This window comes from Manis javanica, chromosome 11 (assembly GCF_040802235.1).
Source record: "Manis javanica isolate MJ-LG chromosome 11, MJ_LKY, whole genome shotgun sequence".
Taxonomy (NCBI): Eukaryota; Metazoa; Chordata; class Mammalia; order Pholidota; family Manidae; genus Manis; species Manis javanica.
In genome coordinates this window covers 8,600,248-8,623,061 of record NC_133166.1, presented here as the reverse complement: position 1 = coordinate 8,623,061, position 22,814 = coordinate 8,600,248, and the positions used below count along the sequence as shown (strand labels likewise).

The 22,814-nt window shown below is 36.5% G+C and overlaps 1 protein-coding gene across 3 annotated transcripts in view; it reads right to left on the bottom strand.

Annotated features, from left to right (window-relative positions):
• GRM5 (glutamate metabotropic receptor 5) overlaps positions 1-22,814 on the bottom strand; it is a 487,023-nt gene that overhangs the window by 60,034 nt on the left and 404,175 nt on the right. For all 3 annotated transcript variants that reach the window (XM_037011752.2, XM_073215907.1, XM_073215908.1), the window contains exons 6-7: positions 21,216-21,384; positions 15,908-16,034 (exon numbers count right to left, since the gene is read on the bottom strand). In XM_037011752.2, the coding sequence (XP_036867647.2) occupies positions 15,908-16,034; positions 21,216-21,384 (296 nt within the window). The remainder of the gene's footprint in view (positions 1-15,907; positions 16,035-21,215; positions 21,385-22,814) is intronic.

Here is a 22,814-nt window from a genome sequence, read left to right as displayed (position 1 = left end):
GAGATTGATTATGTTGTTTACGTCTATCATCCCTACTTTACAATAAGCACCCTGATGTTAGGGGTTATGTCTCTTCTGCTTATAAATGGATCCTAGGTACTGAGCACAGTACCTCACTCATATGGTTAGCATAGAAATTTACCAATTAATATATTTACTGTATAACCAAGTATATAATTCTCTTATTCTGGTATATAGATTAAATCATTCTCAGAAAATACTTTTGTTACCTTTAAGAAGTCCCAAGTTACATAACTGCCATGCACAGTTATAGATAAAAGTCTAAATTCAGTATTAACACACCTGAATTTTAGTGTCAAGATTCTGGTAGCCAGAGTGGGTGAGACTAAGTAAGCACTTCAAAGGGGTACTTCTGCTTAGAGCTGTGAGAAGTTTCACAATAGAAATATTCCTCTCATAGACACTGAGAAGTGACTGGTGGTTACCATGGGGGAGGGGCTGGAATCAGGCAGGGGGATAAAGGGGCACAAAAAGTCTCAATCACAATGTAAGTTGGTCACAGGGATGGTAGTACAGCATGGACAATACAGCCAGTGATTCTGTAACATCTTCCTATGTTGACAGAGACCAGCTGCACTAGAGGGGGTGAGGATTTAATAATGTGGGTAACTGTTGAACCACTGTGCTGTACACTTGAAACCAATATAAGGTTGCATATCAACTATACTTAAATAAAAAAAGAGAAACATTTTTATACTAACTCAGCAATGGTAAATGTTTTACGATTGACTAATTCTGAGTGAGTCACTAGATCTGGGAAGTATGAGGAGAGGAAAGAGGGAGGTAGGAAACGGAAGTCGTTCTTAAAAAGTGTCTTCTAACTATAACGTTTAGATTCACTATTCCTAAGAAGGCTGTTAATTGCAACATTTTTTACTTCAGGCCAGAAAAATAAAAGCCCCCATGTCCTCTGCAGGGAAGGCATACCTTAGAGTTGATTGATTTTTCCCATTGCCTTAGCATGAAACAAAACATACCAAGATCACTCTCTCAAATAAAAATGTTGTCTCTACTCAAAATGTTAGGTTTACTGGAAACTGCTTCAATAGGAAGCTTATTCCTGTTTATTCCAGCATTAGAAAAAGGAGGAAACCAACATTTATTGAGTGCCTACTCTACACCAGGTTCTACCCAAGATATTTCAAGTAATCTTCATTATAAACAAGTGAGGTAGGTATCATTAACTGAAGTACAGAGAAACAGTATGAGGCTTGATATGCCTCCTTGTTGGGGCTGAAATGAAACCCTGTGGGATTTTGGATTGATTGATTCATTGATGCCACATCACGGGAGGCAAGCTGATCAAGTGTCCCTCTGAAAGGGGTCCTGAGGCTACTTAAAGTAGGAGAGAGAGTCACAAGTAATTAAAAAGGTTTGCCATGGGCAAGGTGTGCCCTTGGCAGCACGAAGATTTGGTACCTATTATCGTGACGTAAGTCCATGCTCTCTTCCGAGAAACGCTATTGGTTCAAACTCTTCATCCAGGCTTATATGTCCTGTGGGTTGCTGGCTAGAAATACTGTCTGGAAAGTTGTTGCTTTTGTGCTCCTAAAGTTTTCTAGTGTAGATGCTTTTCTAAATGGATACCAAACACCTCCAGGACATGAGAAAAAAGATGAGTTGTGGGAAATTCCCAACATTGCCAGAAAGGGGACTCAGCTATCCATTTATCATTGGACCCAGCTTATTCATGCCCTTCAAGTTTAGTACATATTTTTGGTTTAGATTTCTTTAATAAAAGTCTCTCAGAGAGCTGACAACTCAGGGTGATAGTTTTTGTTTAGTTTTTATTTTTGTTCTTTTTTATTGGTTACATTTGACAGGGGAGTCTGAAATTATATGCGAAGATGTATTTCATAATTAAGGCATAAAGAATGATTTACTAGTACTGAGAGTGCTTAGGGGAAGGATTATCACAGATGCACATTTATAGGGAACAGCTTTGAAAAATATGACTTCCGGTCATACAGCAGATGAATAAGAGAGGAAAAACACAGCATGTGCATTTCAATAATACAGCGTGCTGACTGGAATACTTTGCTCCCTGTCTACTTTTCCCTTGTCCCTCTGTACTCGCTAAGTCCTCCTTACTCTTTAGTTTTCCATGTCCTCTTCGAGGATGACTTTGTTGATGCCCTGAGCATGAATGACAGGTTCCTCCCGTGTGGTCAAACAGCTCCCCAGGCCTGTGATTAGCACAGCACTTGCACATTATTTTGCACGTGACAGCAAATAGCGCATAAATGCTCAGAGTGAGTGTGCTTGTCTGTTTCATGTGTTCGACTATGAGCAATTTGAGAGCAGGATTCTGTTCCTTTGCTTTTTGCTGTACTGTGCCATGCACAGTACCTGACACACAGTAGACAGCTGCACCGGTTGAAGGAATGAATGATTACATTAGTGAAGAGAACATTTGGGAAATCAGGAGACATACACTTCATTTTCAGCTTGTATACAAATATTTCCTGAGAATATTAGATTTTACTCTATCTGTGCCTTGATTTTTCTATACATGAACAAGAAATAATATAGAATTTCCTTCCCTATCATGAGGGATTTAATCTGGAGAAACCCTTGTAGAAAAATTCACATATGAGAAATACAGACCAATTATCTGAAAAGCATCAGTGACACAACTTCTCAGGATTGAAGTCTATAAAATGCTTAAAACTATTTTTGTATTTTACTAGAACAAAATATTTAAGTCATCAGTTTGAAACCAATTGACTATCAATGGAATTTTACACATATAATATGAGCTATAATGAGTGTGTTACAATTAATTTATATTTATTTCTATTAATTTCCTGGCTTGCCAGATTCTTTCAGGGTTCCTTTCCTCAGGTTTTAGTTAGACTCTTATTTTGTTGCACACACCAAAAAGCATTTTCCTCCTGTGGCTGGTCTTCCACCCAAATGTTCAAACGCTTTCTGATTTTCTGACTCAGGTTTTTTAAAGCCGTTTGCAGAATCTGCCTTCTGTGTTTTCATAGACCCTGTTAGACAGTCTTGATTTTTTTTTTCCCCTTGAGACATATCAGGACTGGTCTAAGGCCTGGATTTACATTACTTTCTTAAGGCTGGTTGCAAAATTGTTTGCATACTTTACCATGGATTTTACTTTCTGTTTCTCTTCCCAAGGCTACTAGTTCCTGAACTTTAAGTATCAGAATATTTTAAGCATTCCTCAGTTGAGCTACTGGTGCATGTTTAGGTAAATACAATGCTCATGTTTATATAAAAAGAAAATATGGGAACCCCACACACATAAGAAAAGTGCACATGGGCAAAGATTAATGCCCTGTCCTACCTGTTAAAGAGATTGAAAATTTGTTTACCTGGCATCACCTACAGTATTGCATTTACTTCTTTGTTCAATGCATATTATTGAGCACCCACCACATTCAAGGTGCAGGGCCTATACCATGGGAATACAAAGGCAGTTGTTTATTCCTTTAAAATAGTGTATTGGTCAGATTTGTGGCCTTATTACCTTTTTACCTTGTTGAATATCCACAACATTCTACAATGGAGGCACCATAATCTCATGAATTTTTCAGTTAAGAGAAGTCAAGTAGGATTGGAACTGAAGAACATTTGAAGTGAAAGGAAACACAGGAGAAGAACAGATACAGAGAGATGAAAATGGAATGTAAAGGAAACAGCCGAAATGCAGAAGGCAGAGGAACACCTCTAGAGCATGGTAAGACGGTGTCAGAAAAGAATTGTATTATCTCTGGGAATTATATTATCTCCCGTTCAGACAGGAGATCAGTAAAAGCTTTAGGGGGGGAGATTATAATAACTTCCTGCCTACATCTCAAGGATTAGAGTAAGGACCATATAAACTAATGTGACTTGAGCAGTGACATAATAATTATCAAGTGAGAAAAAGATAAGCATATACAAAAAACAGCAGTGATTCAACATCTGCTAAATTGCCTGTGTGTTTTGATTGTCCTCTGTTCTTCTGGGGAAAATCATCTTTCTAGCCTGTTATATATACACAGTCCTAAGTATATGGCATTATATTGTCGTAGGTTGTTTGTGAGTACAAGGCAGCACACATGCTCTCTGAATTTTTCACTTAATGTGATTTTTAAAAGAGGTGGCAAGATAGGAGACATTTATCTACTTATTAGTCAAATAATACACCAATGCTTTATGAAGCGCTTTCCAAGTGGGTTAGATAATGTAGTGGTAGGCGCTGTGTTAACAATGTTTTATGTTCTTGGGGGGAAATGTGATAATTTACTTGGGGTAAGCTATTTTATCAAAAACTAAAATCAATGAAACCACATTATTTTCTTCAGTCTGGCTATATTAGAGTGGTTTTTGACCACGATGACATTGTTTGTAGTCAGACCACAAATTTATCATTGTAAAGAAGAATGCAATGCACATTTTTCATTACATGGTTTCTGGCAAGATGAAAACTGGTTTACGTTCTCGTTGAAGAACATAAGCTTTGAGAACTTTGGGAAGTTCCATTGAGAGATGGCTTTTTAGCAATTTTTTTTTCCTTTGGGGCAAATGTTTACATTTATAAATTTACCATCTTTTTGACTCTTCTGGAATATACAAACTTACAAGTTAATGAGAACTGAGAAATCGAAAGAGTAAGAAGCCATTTAACAATTTATCAATGTGTGAGCCCTGGCATCTCATTGAAAAAGGAAATCATTGTTCTTTTCAGCATTAACTGGAACAGCTTCATCAAGCTCATTGTTTGAAAAGGACCACTGCACAAAAATTTTCAATGCATTTTAGAAATCCATTCAGAAAGAATCCAGTAATTCGTGGTTATTTCCATATTGCCTAAAGCATTTTATCAAGGAAAAAGTACAAGTTTTATAGAAAGACTTTCATATTAAGACTTGAGTCTTACTTCTGGTACTTACTGTGTGACCTCAAGCACAGATATTTTACATGTTAAACTTCAGTTTTCTGTAAAATGGAGTTGAGTCTAGCCTCTGGGGGTTATGAGGAAGATTAATTGGCAGAATTCAAAGTTCCTATTTTTATGCCTGATAGGCACTCATGGGGATTTGTTTCTTTTCTTCTATTTTTAATTCATTTCTCAGCAAATAGAAACTTGATACTCCAAAATTAACAAAAACATAAAACACCCTATCTGTTAGCTTGTATTCCAACTGGAGAGACTGACAATAGATGATGAGCAAAAATAAACTAATATAGAAACATAAATAAATAAAAGGGTTTATATGGAATGGAGAAAATTAGAGACAGAAGAAGGGAAGGGAGCAATTTTGTAGTGATAAACCATTCGGTCAGGGTAAACGTTTGAGCAGGACTTGCAGGAGGGAAGGATAACAGTTTATGGGTATCTGGGGTGGAACATCCCAGCCAGAGAATAGCCAGGGCAAAGACGCTGGGACGAGAACCTTCCAGGTGTTTCAGCAGAACAACAGAACCAATGTGTTGGGGTGGTACAGTGAAGGGGAAAGTAGTCCAGAGACATAACAATGGGCTAGATTATACAGAACATGAATCTGTAAGGACTTTATTACTTGGAATGAGATAGGAAACCAGTATAGGGACTTAGACAATGGAGTAACATGATCTGGCTTACTTTTTTTTTTTTTAGGTTAACAAAAACCCCTTTATGACTTTTAATGATACATGAAAATATATTAATATTTAAAGTCTTCACCCAAGTTGAAAAAAAAAATAGCAAATCTGCTTTGAGATCCCGATTGGTTTTGATCAACTGTCTGATCTGGTTTACTTTTTAAAAAGGTTGTGTTTGCAGGGGGCGGTGAGTGGCTGTAGGGTGGGGCAAAGGTAGAACCCGGAAGAGTAGTTAGGAAGCTATTTCAGTAGTAAAGGTGATTAGTGATTACTAGGACCAGGCATCTTGCAGTGGAGGTAGTGAGAAATGGTAGAATCCTGTATTTGAAGAGTCAGTGGAGTTTTCTGATCAACCAAGAGATATGAGAGAAGTCAAAAGATGATTCCAAAATTACTGGCCTGAAAACTGGAAAAATGGAATCACCTGAAAAATCAGGTGAAATACAGAATGCTAAGGATAGAGCAGCTCTGGGATCAAGAAGGTAAAAACTGGGATTTTCACTTTGGAAATGAAGAATTTGAGATATCGGTTAGAAATTTAAGTAAATATATCAAATATGCAGTTGCATATTCAAGTCTGGAGATGGAAAGACAGGTCTGGGTTATATATTTAGATTTAGAAATCTTCAGTGTATAACTGAGAATAACACCATGAGATGGGGTAGATCACCAATGAAGCAACTTTAGATAGAAAAGAGGATCAAGACTAAGTGCTGGGACACTCTAAAACTCTATCATTAGTTTTATTTAATAATATAGCTGTGTATAAATATAAAAATATTAAAGATAATAGATGCTAGATCCCTTTGGGGAAGGTTAAAATTTTGTTTTCTTGTTATTGAGGAAAGGAGCAAAAGTGAATAATGACGCCATCGATGAAACCAGAAAAACTTTTGATCTGGGAGAGTGATTAAAAAAAAATAGTTGTCAGAGGCCATTTAGTATTGTCACGGTTCATGGACGACCTTTCTGGAGTTTGCAGATTGCCATTAACCTTGTGTAATCCATTCATTTAGAATTGGAAGGCCTAAGAAGATAATCTGAGGTTATGCTTATAATAGTAAATTAGTTTAATAAATTTAAATTCATTGCCTCTTCTGTGGCTTTCCACTGGTGTAGAGAGTCATTGACTTAAAGGATGTTTCTTCAGTATGTGGAATACATTCAGTAGAGAGAGGATGGAACTTCTTCCACGTTTTCTCAATCATTCATTCTTAAATCAATCCATCTATCTGTATTTTCATTTCCCATCATTACATTTTTTTAAAGTTTATGAAGCCTAGAGTGATGATTGTTAATATAATTGAACTATTAACAGGTATTAAACTACTTGTATGCTGTTTAATCTCTCCAATATTCTATGAGCTAGTTACTACCTTTACCTGCATTTTATGTAAGAGGAAGTTGAAGCTCAAGGAGGAAGTTTATTTGCTTAAGGTTATACCATCAGTCATTGGTGGAATATGTATTTTAACATAGATATGTCTGACTCCAAAGCCTTCCAATTTAAACCACTATACTATTGGAAGATAATAAAGATTAATTGTTACAGACGTGTTGCACACAGCCAAAATGTTGGCTGTAATTTTTGATACTACATTTATCATAAATTCACCTTTCTTAGGTTGTATTGATGAGTTTAAGTAGCAGCAGACTTAACAAGAACACTCTAGAAAGTAGTAGGGACCTGGAAATTCTATTGTTAAACAAGGTGGTCACTTTCTTTACAGCTGGTCTTTAGAAAAGAATGACTATGGTAGAAAGGTGAATGTGAAACAGTGATTCACTTGCCTCTGAACAGCTTTGCTCAACTGGAAAAAATACATTCAGACACACATGTTGCTTAGATATGTCATGCTGCATTATTCCTTAAGGTTTTTTTCTTTCTGTTTGGAAATTCCTCTCCCGTTTAGCTGCTTAGCCTAATTTCACATGCATTGAACCCATTTCTTCTTAGAAGATCCATTAAACCTCCAAGACCTGGGCGGTTTTCTCTCCTCAGTGCTCCTACAGCAATCAGCGCTTACTCTGTTCATCCATTTATTCTTTATTTCCTCATCTCTCATTTATTCTTTCACTAGATAAATATTAAGGCAGTTTGTATTATACACCAGGCATACTCAATATAGTGAAACTGCCTTTTTGTTTGTATGTATGTTGCCCAGGCTTTGGGATACCTGAGGGTAAGGAACTGTGGCTTCATGACCACTATGTGTCCAGTGCCCAGTTTGCACCTGGTTGGGACCATTAGCTAATGAATATTTCTACCCTTTGTGCCACTCATTGCACCTGACATATGGTTCAGGTAGTGTATGTATCATATGTTATACTCTTGATACAATTACTTATTTAAGTCAGCATTCTACTATGGACATTTGAATCTGTATCAGTGGAAGATCAGATACCTTCCATATGTATATATTAATAGAACCTAGCATAGTATTGAAAACAGTGTAGAAACTTGATAAAATAACTTTTGCTGAATGAATGATAGAACAATTAGCTTGTACAGTATAGATTCCTATTCATTACTACCTAAGATAGAGGCCAAGAAATTAGAAGTCACTGTTATGAAAATCTGTTCCATTTTTAATATTAACAGGAGCTATTTATTATAATTGTCATAATATGAATAAATATATTCCTCATCTAAACTAAAAATACTTCCCCTAAGGAATCAGAGACATAACATTTAACAAGTGGCGAAGATATTTTACCCTTTTCCCCATCCAAATTGAATTATAATAATCAAATAAGCAGCACATTTTAAATGAAAAATATCTGAGCAACCTGGAGACACTTAACAGGTGGCCAGCTTGAAACCTGAATATTTTCTTTCTATAATTTCCTGAAAATATAGAGCCCCAAAATGTGATTGTAGAGAAAGGCAGATGGGGTAGCATGAAACAGTGGAAACAGTACCTGGGTGTGATTTTCCACTAGTTTTTTGATCTTGAGCAATTTATAGAATCTGCCTGCACCTTAACTAATTCAACTGCACAATAATACCTTACCTCCATAAGATTCAAAAGGATAATGCTTATGAGAGTTATAATTACTGACAATGGAAAATAATCCTCCTCATGTTTTTATTTAAGGTACTTATTCACCAAAAGGACGGAAGAAAAAAGTCCCAAGAACAGTGGGACAAACTGAGGAACACAAGCGAAGTAACTATTTGTGGGAAGAGAATAACTCAATTGCTGGAGTTGTAAAATTTGTCAGGGGTTCCGACCCCTAGGAGCCCATCCGCCATGCCCTCCCAGGTTCCCACCAACTCCCTTTTGTTTGATTCTGTTCTCTATTTTTCTCTTAAGTGAAGATACAAAGAAAAGTTCCAACTTCCAGAGCAATTGGGTAACTTAGGGAACCGAAAGAAATTCCTAGAGAACGTTTCTGTTGACGTTAAAATGTTGATATGCACTGCCTTCCTTCCATTTTACAACTTTGCACTTAAAATAAATAAGATGAATTTCTTTACGAGGGAAAAGTAGGAAGCATTCTAACTTCCTGTCATAAGGCTTCTCACTGAGTCACTTTCTGAAAGTCCTGTTGTTTTTGTTTTTCCCTTTTCCTTGGGTTTGTTGGAAGGTTGCCAGAGTTGGCAAATCTACCTGAAAGGGTTTCTTTCCATGGCTTTGGCTTTGGGCTGGGGAGCTAAAGATCTGCTACTTCTCACCCATCCTAAGTTCTTTGAGAGAAGACAAACAAAAGATTCTTTCTAGGACATTTTTGCCTCTTTCTGGTAGGGAATGGTGTGCAATGAAAAGGTTGTCTTGGCAGAAGCTTTTAGGGAACTGTCTGAGTGCCTAGCCCAAATTGTTGCCGTCTATGATTTTCCCCTCCATTCTCTCTCAAACTGGACCACATTGCAGTCACATTCTTCTCTCAGGAAGACAATTACTTTTTCCTATTGATTTTAATTCCTAATCAGATTTTTCACTGCTGTTTATTCTCACTGTATCATTATAGTCCAAACCATCAACAGACTCACATCGTGATTTGCAAAATTTCCTTACTGTGGTTTTCTCTTATCCTCCTTCTAAAATCTCCAGTTTTGTCTTTATTTCTAAATTGTATCCTTCAGTATTCAATATTTAAATAGCTTAAATAGCATGAGCTGTTTTACTTTTTATTAAAGTACAGTTGATATTGAAGACAATCTTATATTGGTTTCAAGTATTTAACACAGTGGTTCACCAGTTACCCACATTATTAAATCCTCACCCCAGCTAGTGCAGTTACTACTTGGTATGAGCTATTTTAAATGATACATTTTAAAACATGCAGTGCAGTAGAGAACTAAGATTTTTAAAAATCCAAGTTTAATAAATGTTGTATTTTGTCATATGTGTTTTAGATCAGCACACACACACATCTTACAGATATAATTAAAACTTCCTTGGCACGCCCATCTGGCTCCCTTCTTTCTCTCTCTCCAGATGAAACCACTGTTCTGAAACTGGTATCCATCCTGTTAATTTTTTAAACAATATTCACTTTTCACATGGTGACTATGTGAATAACATTCATAAAATAGTCCACCATGACTACATTGCCTATCATACTCAATTTCTGGGATGATAATTGCCTTGCTAAAACTATTCTCTTCACTAAAATATAAACACCATAACGATGGAGAATTTTATGTTTTGGTCAGAGATTTAATTTCAGTCCTTGGAACACTTCCTGATAGAGGAAGTACTAGGTATATATTGTTGAATGGGTTACTGGATGACTGAATGAATAAATCATGGATTTAATTTCCCTTAGAATAAATTTTTAAGTATGCACCATGGCTTACAAAGCCCTCCAAGAGTTTGCCTTTTTCTAGCTTGCCTCATTCACCTGTCCCGTATTCTCAGTTCCCGTAGTCTGGGTCAAAAACCCTCTTCTCTTTCCTTTTAGTTTGGCCAACTTCCATCTTTACTTTGATTCTTGCATGTACATAGTTCAATGAAGAGTCAGCCATAAACCTCATCTAAGAAGCATGCACTGATATAGGCTCCTGTACCATTCTGGTCTTCTCTGTGCTAACATCTTATCATTACTGGGCAATATTTAGGATGATACCCTCTTTGAGGACAGGGATCCTGTTTATCCTACTCACTGCTAACACAGTGAAGATTGTTAGACAAATTTAGACTTGCTGTTCTTAATGAAAGTAAGCTGAATTTGGACATTGTCTGTGTTCTGCCCCCATCTTCCACTTTTAATCTTCTTTCTTTCCCTTCTGGTTTTCATGCCAGATTCTTTTATCTCTCTTCCTTATTCCTAGCTCCTGGTTTCTGGTGATTATTAATATGGCTAGCTTCAATTATATTGTCATGGCATTACTGATGAAAATACCTTCTCATAATATAATTCAATACTATATACACATATGTTTATAACTACATATATGTGTGTGTGTATGAAAAAGTAACCCACAGTCCTATGACTCATAAACATCTTTTCTGAACAGTAGGAGACCTTCATTTCAGACATCTTTCTATGAATATATACATATATATGAGTATATGGATAGACATTAATGTCAGTTGATTGCCATCCCTAGTTGTTTTTTAAAATAATTACTGAATTCTAAGTGGGCTCAGATAACTATGCTAACAGTCTTACAGAGTTCTGTTGGAATTAAAAAATTAACATTTGTTAAGATGTTTCCCACAGTTCCTGGTGCACAGAAAGTGTTATTTATATGTTAGCTGCAATTATGACAATGAGGGCACAACCCAAAGGTGACCTGAGCTGTCATGTTGTGGGGTAACTAAAAGGCCAATGGGTAGAAGAGAGACTTACAATATTCCCCGAAGCCAGCGCCAAGCATCTCTGTGGCAGGTTTTAGAACTGCTAAAGCTGGCAGGGCAGTCTTCTGGCTAGCTGGCAGCTCTAAGTGATCTGTTACTTTGAATCAGAGTCAGTGAGATAGGGTTGCAAACAGCTGTAGGCGCTTTAGAAAGTGCTGTAGATCTCATTTAAAGGTTAAACTTCACATAGTATCAATGTAGGGACCTTACTAGGTTTGGCATTTATTCCCCTCTTCCCCCTGCCACCCTCCCTTCCTGGCCGACACTCACATGCATGTAGTTAGAGGAAAATCATTTCAATTCTTCTGCTTGAAAACCTCCACTGGCCCCACACTGTCTGTAGGATAAAGGCCAAACTCCTTAGTTACAGGCTCTCTTCACAGGATGGCCCTAATACCTCCTCCCATCTGCATCTGTTATACTTCCCACCTTTACTGCAGGTTGACACACACTTCCTAAGTGTCTATATCAGGTGCGGGACTGGGTGCTGGGGATGCAAATGTGATGGAGATACAGTTATGTCCTTGAGAAACTAATGATTTGGTAGAGGAGGCAGATAGGACATAGGCCATTAAAATCCAGTGTGAAAAATGATGTGAAGAGGCAAGCAGATTTTGCTTGAGAAATACAAAACAAGGGACTTGTTGGTTTAGGTATATCAAAGAAAGTTTCATAGAGAAGGTGACGTCTGAGTAGAGTAAGGAAGGGTTAGTAGGAACTATTCAAGTAAAGAAAGGAGTAAGCGCATTCCAGGCAGGTAAGACAGCACATGCATGGATGTGGGGGAATAAAGTAGCAGTGTGTGTAGATGAGAATTATAGCAGCTCTGGATACTAGAATGTAAAACAAGCATTATAAAGTGGTGTGATGGATACTAGAAAGATTTTAGGAGGTTGGGGAAGACAGTGGATTTTATATGCCACATAAAAAAACTTAGAATATAGCCTCTAGAGATAGGAAAACACTGGTTAAGTGTTGTGCAATGAAATAAAAGGGACAGATCTGTACTTGGCTATGTTATCCAGTAGCAAGATGAAAAGTAGACTTAGAAGCATGTGGTAGAAATCTGAGAGTAGGAAAAAATAACTGGGGAATTACTACAATGGTCAAATGTGAAATGGTAAGAACCTAGTCAAGAGAAGAGTTGTACAAATGGAGAGGAGAGGAGAGAATAATATTTAACAATTTAAATAGCCAGGCTTGATAGGTGACCAGCTATGGGAGGTCAGGAATAGAGAACAGTCTGAAATGACTCACTGTTTTTGGTGGGGGCAACTGGCAAAGTGATGGTTCCCCTGATAGGCCTGATGCTGCATACTCTTTCTAATATGATCTTCTTCACTTTTTTAAAAGAGTGAGCTTCAAGATTATGCCTCAAGACTAAACAATCCCAAATTCTGCAGGGTTAAGTAAGCCCCTCTCCATTTTCCCATAGTACTTTGGTCATTCCTCACCTACAGCATTTAGTACACGGTGTTTACATGCTTTTGGCCCACTAGATTGTAAGGTTCTTGGAAACTTAGGCTGTATTTTGTATTCCAGTCCTACTGAACTAAGGCCTCAGTTCTTCAAATTAGTTAATTTACACTTGAAAACCTCAAAGACACCTCAAAACTGATCTTGTCAAAAACCAAACTATTGATTTTCATCCAAGAAAACAGTGTATTTATTTCTCCAGTCTTCAAGGCAGAAAACTTGGTAACCTCACTTAACATCTACTGCAGCCAATTCATCGGTATATCCTGTTGATTCTATTCCGAAGTGTATCTCAAATCTTCCAATGCACTGTTCAGTGTAAGACACTAAGGACTCTTGCCTGCAGTGGCGATTTTGCAGTAACCACCCATCCTGTCTCCCTGCTTTCATTTCCATCCCTCTCCAAATTGTTCTGCCTCACAACGCCAGAAGGATATTTTCTTCTTATGGATATTACTTTTAAATGAAATTTTTGAGATAATTTTAGATTCACATATCATTATAAGAAATACTACACACACCCCTTGTACACTTTTCCCAGATTAGCCCAGTGGTAACATTTTATAAAACTGTAGTGTGCTATTATATCCAGGATTCAGCCAGAAGTATATTTTAAACTATACATCCAATCAGTTTTTCTTCTATTACACTTCCTGCACTAAAATTCCGAACATGTTCCACACAGCTCTCTGTGATCTGGCCCCCTCTACCTTTCTGATCTCTTCTGCACCATTTCCCCACGTGCTTATCCATACACAGACTTTCTCATGAGCTTTTCCCTCCAGAAATGCCCTTCTCACCATTCTTTGCTAGCTATTTCTATTTATCATTTAGGTCTCAGCTAATTTTCAGCTCATTGAAGGGCTCTTTTTGGGCCACAAATTTAAATTATGTCTTCCCTAATATTTTACTCTTGTTGTTTTATTTCATATTACTTAACATAATTTGTCAATAGGCACATGAGTGTGTGTGTGTGTGTGCATGAGAGAGTGAGGAAGTGTTTACAATGTCTGTCTCCCAACAAGATGGTAAAATATGTAAGAACCATGTCTGTATTATTTTTTTAAGATATCATTGATATACACGCTTATGAAGGTTTCATAAGAAAAACAATTTGGTTACTATATTCACCCTTATTATCGAGCCCCCGACCCCCACCCCATTGCAGTCACTGTCCATCAGTGTGGTAAGATGCCACAGAGTCCCTACTTGTCTTCTCTGTGCTACACTGTCTTCCCCATGCACCCCACACACACCATGTGCACTAATCCATGTCTGTTTTTTAACCTCAATTTCTCCAGCACCTATTATTAGACTGCAAATAGTAATCATAATTTTCTGGTAAAAGAATGAAAAAATACACTGTGTTCATTGTTAATTGCATGGTTTTACAAAACATAGGACAAAAAGTTATATCTCTGTATTTACTTTCAAGGTGCTTAGTGATACAGAGAGTTGAATCTGTAAGATAGTTTGTCAATTTAATGATAACCCATGTTGAAATTAGAAATCAGCAAAGAGTAAAAAAATAGTATCAAGAAAAATTTCATTACTACTGCTCTTTACCCCCTCCCCAGAGAACAAATCATATATATTTTTTCTTTCTGACATTTTTTTTTTGTGTGTGTGTGTATGTGTGTGTGTGTGTGTGTGTGTGTGTGCTATAGTTCATATGTTCAACTAAATTTATTGAAGGCTTGGTGTTCAGCACTGAGTTGACTCTGGGGACACCAAACTGTATAAGCATATCAGAAAGCTTATTGTCTAATGGTGAAAATAGCACTCACATGTAACCAGAAGGCACTTCGGTGTTTTATAAAATCAGATTTTTATTTTTTAAGGAAACAAAAGTCTTTTGCACAAATATCAATCACTGAGAATAAAGCCTTAATGTGAGCTGGTTTCAAAAGGCCCAGGGTCACAGGATTTTTAGAACCAGGCTTTTGGAATAATTGAATACAACTACCTTGGATAATCTCCCATCCTGTGAGGGATGGAGTCTAACACTGATGACGCTATAATCTTCTAGCCTCTAGGAGTTTTGTGCTAAGTGCATCTTAATTGTAAAACCACTAGATGACCTGACATGCCATGAGGAAGGCACTCTGCCTGGAATCGGTTTTTTTTTTTCTTCTTTTCCTTGAAAACTTAGTCTTGTAGGTCCCCTCCTCACAAACCTATGCCCTTTTATTATACAGTAATCATATTTTTACCTTTTTGCTTCCCTCATTAACCTCTTTAAGATTGAGGTTGTATCTTTATTTCTGTATCTTCATTTCAGTGGTAGGCATGTAGTATGCATTTAATAAATGTTTATTGAATAAACTAGAAGGAAAGATGAAAGATACCCTATTCTGTTTTCATACTGCAAAACTAGAAATAGCTATAAAATATAACCTTGAGAACACAGTGGCCTATTCCTTAACATTTTTGGAGGAAAAAAAGAAGACCCAAACCAAAACAGCACAAAAACACCCCCAAAAAATACTAAGCAGAGATTAGTTTTACTCCATGCTGACTGACACTTGGAAACTCATTCCTGGTTTAGATAAAAGAAAAAACACTATGAGAAACAGAGATTTTTTTAGACCAACTTCTACCCAATTCTGAGATACTATTTTGCTCTTGAAAATGTCACGACATATTTTAGTCTCTTCCTGGCTAGTACCTCTCTGTCTCTACCTCAAATGATAGTTAACTGGGGGCCCTGGCTAGGAACCTCTAAGAATATTCTGAAGATGGGCTGAAAATGCCCGGTAGAAAACATAGGGTCTCTGAACTAGTTTGGGGGTAAAGGCGGGAATATTGGTCAATCTCTTCCTGAGATGTAAAGATTTTTGAGATTAATACAGATATTGGGAAGGCTTCTGTTCCTAAGGGAATTCTTTGTCACATAAACAAGACCACCAAGATGAGAAATATTTGGAGATGTGATCCCCTCCCCCCATGTCTGTGTCCTTTTTCAGGTGGCTTTTGAGGATGTGCCTATGTTGACATTGTGATACACGTACCTGTAAGATCCTCAGTGGGCCATGACCCCAGCTGGCACGCCTTGCAGGTGTACTCATCAAAGACATACTCATTCTCCTTACAAGGTGTGCAGGTCCAACAACAGCTGACCTCTCCCTTCCGGATCACCTTAAGGCAAATATTTAAAATTTTGGTCATTTTTTCTTTTTCAGAGATAAAAATCCAACGATCCTTTATTCAAATGTGCTGCTTTGCAAAGCAGAAATTATTATCTTTCACATAAGCCATTTTAAATATTATCCAATGGGCAGCATAAGTATGAATATTCTCATTTTATAATCAAAGAAACTGAAGCTGAGTTGAAGAGAGCAGTCCAACATCATAAAATTGGTTGGGGACAGGATAGAGAATTAAATTAGATGCAAGCCTTTGGATCCTTAGCTTTAATTATCTGTATTTAATTAAGTGTCTGTGTTTGTGCTCAGATATAAATACACATTCATTTATGTAAGTTTGTATATAACTGAATTTTTCCCAGAGTGTGTGCTTCTCTCCTCATCAAATTAAGAGCTTTTGCTCTCTGGATTTACCTTGGTTTCCCTCCATCAGTTGAATACTTGTTAGCAAAAGGCATTGTATATCTGCCAAGTTAAAAAATCTATCCATATTGATAAAAATAATTAGGGATTTGTATTGAATTAATAGGCAGAAAATTAAGGTTTTTTTGGATGTCATCTCTTGGTCTCTGTTCCTGTTAAAAATCTGGTTCAGTAATTCAGCCCATTCCTTCCTACTCCAGTAGCTTTGATTTGCATGGTATGAAGGTGGATGAGGTCACTGAGGCTATTGTATACCTTTTCATTTGTCTGATTTTTTTTTAAGGCGATGGAAAATAATTGAAATGATTTAACAGTTGAAAGAGTCCCAGATGTTATTCTTTAGAAATAGATGTCTTTTATTTTTTTTTCCCCACTAGAGCATGAATAGCCTCTGTGGAATAGAGACAGCATTCATTAAACATTCTATAAATAATTGAAACAGTGATTAATAACCAGTAATAACCAGACACAGCAATGATTACACTTTATATTCCTTGTCTTAGATGCTGACTCTGTTAATGACCTTTGGTGATAACATCTAGATATCTATAGCCAAATACAATTGTAAGCTGGCACCTCTTTCTTAAATTCTTTTGTCCCTTGTGTTGGCTCTTGACATTGTAACAACACAAGTGTAGAATGATGTCAATAGGGCCTGAAATGTCCTTTCCCTAAAATAACCAGTGAGACAGAATTGCTAATTACACTGGTGTAATCTATCAAAAGTAATATTATTCTTCATAATAGTATTGACTATTTACTGACTGTTTAGTGCCTGCCATATGCTGTTACCTCATTAAAAGTCTTAGAACAGCTCTGTATAAGGTAGGAGGGTTTTATTTTATTCATTTTTGTAGGGGAGAAAACTAAGACATGGTGAGTTCACACAACACACAGTAGGTTAAATGAGGGATCAAACAATGCCTGTTGGACTTCAAGGCTCCTGTTCATAAATATTGAGCCTTCTTGGTCTAATATAAAGATAGATAGTTTACATAAGGATATTTTGAAAGATGGGGAGGAAGAGTGCTGGCCAGGGAATTGAGAGGCCCTGGGATTCTAGTCTTACTATGGCCCATAAAGAGTTTCTCAGCTTTGTGAAGTTCCCCAGCTTATCCTGTTTCTTCAAACTGAGACCAGTGGTTTTTAAATATCTACCTTGATAGGATTTCCTGGAGATTAAAATAAAATACCACAGTGATTTGTAAACTGTAGAACACCCTAAGAATGTTCAACTTTTATTAGTAATATGCATATAAATAACCATATAGGGAAATGAATTTCATTTTCAGGGTAATTTCAACCACACTTGGTAAAACTATCATTGGACAATTACTACATTTTGTAATACAAGCAGGCACATTTCAAATACCAGAGGATTCTCTTTCTTATCAGGGCCTGACAAACAAAAGCAGGAGCATTTTTCTTCCTAGAAATATGCTGACTTCCTGTGGTTCAATTCACTAGGATGTGTAAATTTAAGTTTTTCTTAACCAAAATAAGATCATGCCCCTTTCCAAGATTAATCCTCAGATTTCAATCTTCTTTTGTACCAATAGTGACAACATAATATGTCTCCTTTTGCTTATTCAGAACTGATTTGTTTTATTTTTTTTTTACTTGTTATATATGTTCTTCTTCACATTCATTTTGAATACAAGACATGATGACAGTTATGTTTCATAGTGATTCCCATTCATTTTAACACCCTGGTAGTAATGGTGCTTTCTTTATGAATAACAGTACGTAACATAGGTGAACTTTCATTAAACTAAGTGTCCTTTCATGGACTAAGTTAACAAATCTGAACAATGCCATGAGATGTTGATATCGTTAATGAAGTTGCTCACCATATTAAAAAAACGTCATCAATTGTATATTTAATAGATTGAAAATGACATAGAGTTAGGAAATAGAATTTGGGATTAAAAAAGACTAGTATTAACTAGTATTAAAAACATGATAATAGGGAGTCAAATTCTCCCATTGTGTAAATTATTCCCAATAGAATGTGGTAGATAAGTACCTATAAAGAAATCTCTCAAATCAGCATTTTAAAGTCACAGGTTCAAACTGTGAAGGGTCAGAACAAACATCCATGTGGTAACATACACAAGCTAACCTCTCTGGAAATCATGAACAATTGATACTCTGAGTGTGTCTAGAAAGAATTTTACATGAAGAGTGTTAATTGCTATCTGACTTGGCAAGGCACAGACTGTACACTGGGGTCAGCAAACTTCCTCTGCAAAGGACCAGACAGTAAAGAGTTTCAGCTTTTTGGGCCATACAGTCTCTGTCTTACCAGAGCCCTTCAACTCCATTTATCACAGCATGAAAGCAGCCATAGACACTATATTAACAAATGAGCAAGGCTGTACTTCAATAAAACTTTTTGTTCAAAAAAAAGACCACAATTTGGATTTGGCCCATGGACTGTAGTTTACTAATCTTGGCAATATACCGTAATACTATGTACAGAAAGTTTCAGATACTCCATAAGCTATGGGGCCAGATAGCACATATAAAAAATTTATATTTATATTCATTTATCTTGTGTCTTCCTTCTGGTCTTCTGCTCAGCAAATCTTCAGAACTACCTTTTGAAGATCTTATAATTGATACTGAAATATTTCAGTCTCATTTTTAATTACTAATGACCAAATACCTAAAATGTTTTCTAAAGAGCGAAGATAAGGTTGATGGAGAAGACCGACGCAAGTCCTGTAAGTGTATGTGCTGCCCACTTTGTGGTATTTGATGAACAAATTATTTTGGTATCATTTTTTCTTCCCCTAGGGCATCGTACTCCAATACCTAACCTCCTTTTTATTTTTATTAGTTCTTCATTCTCTCTGGCATTGGCTTTTTATTATAAGTGACACCAGATCTTACTTAGCCTAAAAATAGCTATCCAGTACCCCCAAAACACCAGGCTGCTCTTTCCCTGCTTTTTACCATACGCTTCTTGTTGCTCAGTTAACATTCTATTCTGTTCAGTCTGACAGGCTTCTGTTTCCAGAAAGCACCAGATGAAGGGCTGACCCTAATTCTCACGTCTTTCCCTCAGTCCTTGTCTTCCTTGGCCCTTCCACTGACCACCGTCCCACGTAGCAATGTGCTCTCTGGGTTCTCTCTTACTTCCTGACCCTGGCGCCACACGCCGGCTACATTTCCTTCTCCCTTTACACTTTAAAAGCACGTCTTCTTCAATATCTATCTATTTTTGGTCCACCTTTATTTTCTCTTTATAGTTTAAGGTTCACTGATGGATCTTACCTGCTCTAACAATTCTAACTTTATCTCTATTCAATTACTTTTTTAAAAGATTTTTCTGTTTGTTTTATTGAAGTATGGTTGATATACAATCTTATATTAGTTTCAGGTACACAGCACAGTGGTTCAACAGTTACCCACATTATTAAATCCTCACCCCAACTAGTACAGTTACTATCTGTCAACAAAGAAAGATGTTACAGGATCACTGGCTATATTCTCCATGTCAATTACTTCTTAAACCTGTATCTTCAGCCTTATATTTTCACTGGTGTAGACCACTATTTTTCATCACTGGCTAAATATCTCAGAACCAATAAGCTCCCAAAATTAACCCTTTGCCTTTTCTCTAAAACCTTTCCCATTCTTCTATTCCTGACAATGGCACTTTCTAGTTACAAGACGTACAGTTGTCTCTCTTGGACTTCTCTCTTTTCTCTAACTGTACATCTAGTTGGTAGCCAGGGCTGATTGAGTCTTTGTTGATAATGTTCCTCTCAAATATCTTCCTGTCCCCTTTCCACACTCAGTGTTTCTTCCATAATTCAGGGCCCTTGTCACCACTTCCCAGTGTCCTTCTAATTTGTCTTTTCTTTCTTTATTCATGTTTTATAACTCATGAATCTTCTCATACAATAGCCCAGCTTATGTCAGCATATTGGTTGAAATTATTCTCAGACTCATGGTTCATAAAAATTAAATTCAACCTATTTAGCATTCAAAACTCTCCACAAATATGGCGTCAATCTATCACTTCAACTTTCTCTTTTTATAATAATCATTAAAGCAATGCATCCTAGATTATTCACTGTTATTCCAGAACAGTCTTCAAATGGCCACTTCTGTACCTTTCCTATTTGTATTTCCTCTGCACAAGTGATCATTTCCCCACACCTCTCTCTGAAATCATGTCCATTCTTTATGGTTCAGTGTTTGACATTTTATTCAGAAGAAATCTCTCCCTTTCTTTTGTATGAACTTCTAAAGACCCCTCCCTTTTTTCCTTTCTTAATGAAGTTGTCTCATCTTACATGATATTATCTGTGCCCATATTTTTCCTCATCTAGACTATAAATCTTCTGAAAGTAAATGTGTCTTATTTTTGCCCCATTGATATAAACTCTTACATTAGTAGGAGTTTGATAATTATTTGTTAAATTAATTAGAAATTAATGTGATTTCCGACTGTGAACTATTTATTCCCAGGAAGCATGTCTTTAAAGGACTATATGAGTAGAAAGGTTGTGGGCAAACACGACACATCAATTGGTTCAGTCAGTCCTACTACTAAGACTGTTTTGAGTTGTACTAGGTAGTATAAGGCATTGAGAAAAGAGTAAAACACAATTCTTGACATTAGAAACTTAATGACGCAAAAGCTAAAACCAATGTCTAAAATTTTTTTTAAATAGCGGTGATAATGAACGCTTTTGAAATCACAGCGACAAGTAAAGAAGCACAGACTCCGTTTTACCTTTATCTGGCCCTTCTCACACGGCTCGCTGCACACAGATCTGATGATTATGTTTTTCTTGGACCACACTTCATCATCATCCATTTTTAGTTCTCCATTGTCCCAGCTTCCAACATTGATGTAATCAAAATAGTCTTTTCCCATTTCCTTAAAATTCATTATTTCATACCTTAGGAATAAGAATAGAATAATTACTCAGCGAAGAATATAAACACTCAAGTATGAAAGGGCAATAGGTTTCCATTCCCCAACAATGTATCTGTTGTCATCTATTGTCATTAGTACTAGATTTTTCCATGACAGTACACTTTAAACAATAAAAAACCTGTCTGTTTCACTTTCTCTTAAGAGATTTTTTTTTTAAATTTTCAAGCCTATACCTGAAATAGAAAAGAATCCCATGTGAGAAGGTGACTTGACCTCAGCAAAATGAAAGACAGTTTTGAAATGACTTCAAGAAGTTTAAGCAAGTGCTACTGTTAGGTTTCCAGAAAAGATAGAAAGGTTTTCATCTCCACTCAAATAAAATGATAAAATTTTCCTTTGCTAAGCAAGTGAGAAATTTGGTGAACCTTTAATCTTGCCTTCAGCTATAGGGAATGGGGAGATAAATTGGATAGGGCCTGATTTTACCTTTTATAAATGGCCAAACTTACTGTATAAAGATAATTTCAGGAGTGATATTTAAATAAATCTGAAAATAGATAACTTCTAAAGCACCTTGTACAATGTAAAAATGCTGGAAGATACTAGCACCTTGCGAGTTCTCATCCTTTAGTAGCTATTATACTTATTTTAAGTATGGGGATAGAGACGTAAAGAGTGTGCTTATTGATAAGATTTTTCTTATATATAAGACCATTTTCAGAGAAGCAGTTCTGAAGTAGTTTTCCAATCTGAGGGCACTGGATTAGCAATATCACCATTGCATCAGTTCCTGTAGATGTACCTAAGGTATGTCTAGGTAGACATGTCTTAACATAGTACCCTATGCTTTTACCTCCCAGGATGTACAGGGTTGGCAGATGGGCTACTATAAATACCTCTTTCAACCTTCCATGCCCAGCATATTTAGCTATCCGCAAATTGACATGGATGGAAAACTCTGTCTTTTAGGTTCAAGTGACCAAATTACCCTACTCAGACCAATAAGCAGTACAGAAATGCTAAGAACAAACGTGACATCAATCTGTCTGGACCTTTATTGTAAAAATGATAACATTCTGTTTTTACTCCCAATCACATTTTTTACTAAAGTGTCTTTTTCAGAGTGTTATCTCATTCTTAAGTTTTTCTAGCTATTCAGTGGCTAAAGGATTATCCGTCAGTGTTATATTTGCTGTCAATAACAGTTCCGAGTAACTGTCTAAATTCCACTTCTAAACCAAAAGTAGCAACCTACAGGATACAAAACTGAGTTCTATACCATTCCACTCTGAAAAAAATTTTTTAATGAGTTTCAAAAAGTGTTCAAAAACAAAATAAAACAAATAAAATGTATTCTAACCAACTATCTAAGCATGCAATGAGTTAAAATATTAGGACCCAGAGCACTGAGGTAAAAAGAACTCATCTATTATGTCATTGGCTGCTTCTCGG